This window comes from Populus nigra, chromosome 3 (assembly GCF_951802175.1).
Source record: "Populus nigra chromosome 3, ddPopNigr1.1, whole genome shotgun sequence".
Taxonomy (NCBI): Eukaryota; Viridiplantae; Streptophyta; class Magnoliopsida; order Malpighiales; family Salicaceae; genus Populus; species Populus nigra.
In genome coordinates, this window is record NC_084854.1 from 2870656 (window position 1) to 2876298 (window position 5643).

The 5643-nt window shown below is 37.8% G+C and overlaps 1 protein-coding gene across 1 annotated transcript; it reads left to right on the forward strand.

Annotated features, from left to right (window-relative positions):
* The first annotated feature begins 384 nt into the window (after nucleotides 1-384).
* On the forward strand, nucleotides 385-4516 carry LOC133688366 (indole-3-pyruvate monooxygenase YUCCA6-like). The gene is made up of 5 exons (XM_062107834.1): nucleotides 385-1608; nucleotides 2467-2715; nucleotides 3043-3165; nucleotides 3335-3531; nucleotides 4323-4516. The coding sequence occupies exons 1-5, from the start codon at nucleotides 919-921 to the stop codon at nucleotides 4480-4482; spliced, it is 1419 nt and encodes a 472-aa protein (XP_061963818.1). The 5' UTR covers nucleotides 385-918; the 3' UTR covers nucleotides 4483-4516.
* Nucleotides 4517-5643: the final 1127 nt, after the last annotated feature.

Sequence of the window (5643 nt, forward strand, 5' to 3'; positions counted from 1 at the left end):
CCTAATATATTATCGTGACTAGTAGTTTAAGACTTTAAGATTTGTCAAGGAAGTGAAGTGCTTCAAGGATCTTCACTTGTGTTTTACTAATCCATACCCAATAACATCTCCCATTCTCTCCTGTGACAAGTGGAGTGACGTCGTCGATGGATCTCTATTTTAAGTTCACTCACACTTATATAAAAGATCATTCTAATTATATGGCTTGAAGCATAGCTAAAGCCCTATGTATATTGTGTTGGTAAATGTTAATTAAATATTTCGTACTCTATAGTCGATGCATATAAATATATCTCCACTAGTATGGCCACACTTTACCACTCAAGCCCTTTCTCATATTTAAGTTGTAATTCTATGAACAAAAGGAATATATATAGACATATCACCATCTCTCTCACACTCTCTCTCTCTCTCTCTCTCCCCCCCTCCCTCTCCCCCCCATTCTCTCTTTCTCCCTCACATTCATTGCTGAATGCTGATTTTGCCCCGTAGTTCATTGCTCATCTTCCGGATTTAACCACCATTGAACAACACCACACAACACAAAGATTTTCAAAAAAACAAAACGAAAACCTATTCTCATAAGTGGATAAGTCCTCTTAATCCACTCCAATATTCAAGGAATCCCCTCACAAGACCCTCACAAAGCCTACTCTCCCTTTGGATAAGAGAGAAATTCTTCACTAAATCTCGGCTTAATCTTTCAACTTAGTCCCCCACTTACTCTCTCCTCAATCAACAAGCAATTACACGTTTTATTGCCTAATGGTTTCTCTTCATTTTGCCCTTTCTCCTGAGCTCAACAACCAAACCAGCTTTGACTTGTATTAGTTATAGATAATACAGTTAATCAGTGTGTTGCTAACCCTTTTTTTTTTCAACCACACTCGTATATTTTACTAAGTTCTTGCACTGTTCATGGACTGCTTGAGAGAAATAGAGGGCAAACAAGCTCATGATCCTCTTTTTGACAAAATCATGAATAAATCTTCACGTCGTGTTTTTGTCCCTGGTCCAGTTATTGTTGGCGCTGGTCCTTCTGGCCTTGCCGTGGCAGCTTGTCTCAAAGAAAAAGGTTTCCCAAGTATGGTACTAGAGAGATCTAGTTGTATAGCATCTTTGTGGCAGTTAAAGACTTATGATCGCCTACGCCTTCACTTACCGAAACAATTCTGTGAGCTTCCTCTCATGGGGTTCCCTAGTGAATTTCCAACTTACCCTACTAAGCAACAATTTATTCATTATTTAGAGACGTATGCACGCAAGTTTGAGATTAGACCACGGTTCAATGAGACTGTGTCACATGCCGAATATGATAAAGTTATTGGGTTTTGGCGCGTGAAGACTGTTGGGAAAAAGTTAGAGGAGACTGAGTACATGTGCCGGTGGTTGGTGGCGGCGACCGGAGAGAATGCGGAGGCAGTGGTGCCTGAGATTGATGGAATGGGAGAATTTGGAGGGGATATTCGGCATACAAGTCATTACAAAAGTGGAGAGGAGTTTAGAGGCAAAAAGGTTTTGGTGGTGGGGTGTGGGAATTCAGGAATGGAAGTTTGTTTGGATCTCTGCAATCATAGCGCTAAGCCTTCACTTGTTGTTAGAGATACAGTAAGTATACTCATCTTAATCAAGCATCGTTCTCTCTCTCTCTCTCTCTCTCTCTCTTAAAAACCTTACAGCAAAAATTAAACCCTTAAAAGGTTGATTTTTAAGCCTTTGCTCAGTCCAATTCCGCATGTTTTTGATGAGGAAAAAGGACTGGTTTTTTCTTCGAGGAGCCTTTGGAGAATTTCTATTCTAAAGTCCTGATGGGGAGAAAAGCTAGTTTTGATTATTCAACAATAAGATACACTGTTTTTCTTTTCTTTTCTTTTTGGAAAATTCAATTCGAACATTCAAATCCCTGGTTTTGGAAATGTTTACAAGATGTTTTTTTTTTAATTTATAAAATAAAACTCATTCAAAACTTTTGCTATCTTGGCATGTATTTGAGGCTCATAGGAGTTTCAGGACAATTTCCATTTGGCTGGGTGTGCATAGTGACTTCAAGTTCCAAAAGCTTTCTTCTTGTTTTTTTTTCGTAACATGATCAAAGAAGGAAAAAATAGGGATATGTAGATTTAAATACAAAAAAAAATTGATCTTTCACTTTCTTGGGATTCCCAAGCATGCGCAACATTGGTCAGAGTCGTAGGATCTTACATATATTGTCATAATCATACATCTCCATTTTTTATGCTCCTATATATGATTAATTTTATTTTTCTCTGTAAAGACCTCTAGGCATGCATGTTCAGTTATGGCCTGGCATGAATTAGCCCATATTTACACACCACTAGGGCAACTAGAGGGGGCTCACCAAGATCAACTCAAGCTCTTTTTTAGTCATTCTTTAACCCTTTTGAGTTGTGGTAGTGATAACTTCTCTTTTAATTTTTTGGGGGATGGTTTTTGTTTTGAATGAAGGTGCATGTTCTGCCTCGAGAGATGCTAGGCAAATCAACTTTCGGGTTGTCCATGTGGTTGCTCAAGTGGCTGCCCATGCGCCTTGTCGACCGGTTCCTGCTGATAGTGTCGAGGCTAATGCTCGGTGATACGGCACGATTGGGATTGGACCGGCCGGAAATGGGTCCCCTCGAACTCAAGAACTGGTCCGGGAAGACCCCAGTATTAGATGTTGGGACACTGGCCAAGATCAAAAGTGGAGACGTTAAGGTACTTTCACAATTATATCACGTATCATATAGTGTGTGTATCACATCACTTTTCATTTTGCACTCTCTGGCACCATATGTATGTTTTGAAATGGATCCTACTGTGCCAAACAATCGTACCGTTTGCTTTTCTTGATTTCATTGGTTGTGTCGCGTAATTCTAACTCCCTTTTAATTTATTTTCTTCAATTTTTCATCTTTTTGAAGGAAAAAAGAAGAAGATGTAACCCCACTTTTTTCCCCTTCCTAGCAAGTTCCCATTTGTTTAGTGACTCTAAGAAATTATATTCTTGCCCTAAAATTCCTGAATTTCCCTTTGTTGTTTTAGGTATGTCCAGGAATTAAGAAGTTAAAACGTCATACCGTTGAGTTTCTTGATGGGAAAATGGAGAATTTTGATGCTATTATTTTAGCAACAGGCTACAAAAGTAATGTGCCATCTTGGCTAAAGGTAACTCTTCTTTTTTTTTTCCCCCCTTCATTTCCTTTCTTATCTAAACTTCTTGATTCTTGAGGATATATATGCTAACATTTTTGCACCAAGTTGATGATCAAAAGGCTAAAGAAAAGGAGCATATGGGCTTCAATTTTTAATTTAATTTAATTTTTTGAATTGTCAGGAAGGAGACATGTTCTCGGAGAAAGATGGTTTTCCTAAAAGACCATTTCCAAATGGATGGAAAGGAGAGTGTGGGCTATATGCAGTGGGGTTCACTAAACGTGGAATATTAGGAGCTTCAATGGATGCTAAAAGAATAGCTGAAGACATTGAACGGTGTAGGGATGAAGAAGCGGCACCGTATGATCATCATCATCGGTCAGTACTGTTGTTGAAATCATCATCATCATCACCATCACCATGAAGTTTTTCCTGTTTTGAGTTAGATTTATAGAGGATGTTGATTGAAGAATTATAGCCTTTGAGGCGTTTTTTGGGTGGTATATGCCAATAGACACAATATGCTGATGGTGCCAAAGTCGACATATCATCCTCCAATAGTGGAGAAACTAAAAGGGTTTACATAGGAGGGGGAAACCCTTATCTTGTCAAGATGACACCAACCAAATTAAGCCTAGCTGGGGGAGGAGGGGTCTGAGAGTGAAAGAAGGTTGGTGTAATTGTGTTGTTTTTTGGGGGGACCTCAGCTATATGATCGATCATCATGTACAGCTTGTACAATACATTTTTTCTCTGATTAGGTATGACTTTTAGAGAGGGAAAAGGATGAAGAAGGTGGTAGCTAGATTGTTTGGCACTTGTTTGCTTAGGTGATGATATGATTGCGCTTAACCTTTGTTTTGCTCTTCCGTGGCTGGGTTTGGGATGATGAGACTGTTTAACCCTCTGAAGTTTTTCTCTGATGTAGCCCTTAATTTTGTATGCTTCATTTTTAGGCTTTGTTTTGGGATGGATATATGTCATGGTGACTTTCAACAGGAGGAATTGATGACTTCTAATGAAATCCTTACATATATATTCTTGGATTTAGCTAATTTCTTCTTTTCTTGAGGTCTGATCAGATGCCTCTAGCTCTTTTCTTTTTCTTTTTCTTTTTCTTTTTCTTTTTTGTGACTTCTGCTATAATCTTGATTTTCATAACGTTGCAGCAAGCAGCAGGACCACCACCTTTCATCAGAACCTGTATGTGCACATTCAGAAGTCCTCAGAATCCTATTAAATATATTGCTTCATTTTATAATTCCACTACAGGCAGGCTGGTGTATACACTTCAATGTCCAATCTGGCTCTCAAATTAGTACCGTCTAAATTAATATTAGAGATATTGCTTAATTTTACACAAGCTGAGCTCTCTGTGCAAATTAGTGTTTCCACAAACCATGGAAGCAACACGAAAGATTATGACCTTTTTTTTTTCCCAACAAGTAAGTGGGTAACCTGAAATGGGCAAGCAGATGTGATAAATATCCTTCGAATCTTCCTAGTGATCTTAAAGCAATATGGATGCTAGCTCTTGATAGCCATTACAGTTTTCATCAACCTTAAAGAGTTAAAATGGATTAATTGTGATACATAATCAGGTGGGACTGAAGGTTCTCTGACCCACAAATGTAAAGGAAACTATCAGAAGAAAAGTTGTAAGCATTATAGATTTCTCGACTTTAGCTACATGTTGCCATAATATATGGCATCGGCAATTAGTGTGTCCGATTCTTACAGAATATGACAGCTGCTAGACATGGCAGCAGACATAAAATTACCCAGCGACAACAAATTAACCTGGAAATTAAAATCAACTGTAGTACTATCTTTTTAGATACTAGACCATCAAGATTATAAAAGGGAAGAAAAAAACAAAACTGAATATTTTTATTATTATTATTATTATTTTGGAGAGAACCAAATTCATTAATTATTCAATACACACACACTTAACTATTTTTACCTCTCCTAAAATTATGTTCAGAATCCACAAGCTATCGGATCATGAAACGGGCGAAAAAAGAAAGAGGATCATCCATCGCTATATATAGCATCCAAAGACTCGCTCATCAGATCTCCCGATGAACATGAAAAAAAAAAGAAATGCTTGTAAAAAATCGAAGAAGAAATCCAGAAAAGATTTGATTTTCCGTTAAGACTTAAAATAAGTATAATAGAAAATATGATTCAATGGAATCCCATATTTTTTGCCGAAAGTAAAATTTTGAGGATCTAGTTAAATCCCATGATCCCAAATTAAGAGGAATTGGAAACACAGCTTCGATCAAAATTCCCATCACTATCTATATATATCACTTAACATGATTTTCTTGATTGTGCTCTTTGCTATTGTTGTTATGTGGAAGTGGGTTGTGTCCGAAGTCATTATTGTGCCATGTCTTTTTTACTCAAATTGGCCTTTACTTTTTTTCCCATCCCCCAAGTGTGTGTGTGTGTATGAACAGGGGGGGGGGGGGAGACTTTGAA

Coding starts and splice junctions, on each gene's coding strand:
- LOC133688366 (XM_062107834.1), top strand. CDS start 919: ATGGACTGCTTGAGAGAAATAGAGGGCAAACAAGCTCATGATCCTCTT. Junction 1,609..2,466: donor CACTTGTTGTTAGAGATACA/GTAAGTATACTC, acceptor TTTTGAATGAAG/GTGCATGTTCTGCCTCGAGA. Junction 3,532..4,322: donor CCGTATGATCATCATCATCG/GTCAGTACTGTT, acceptor ATAACGTTGCAG/CAAGCAGCAGGACCACCACC.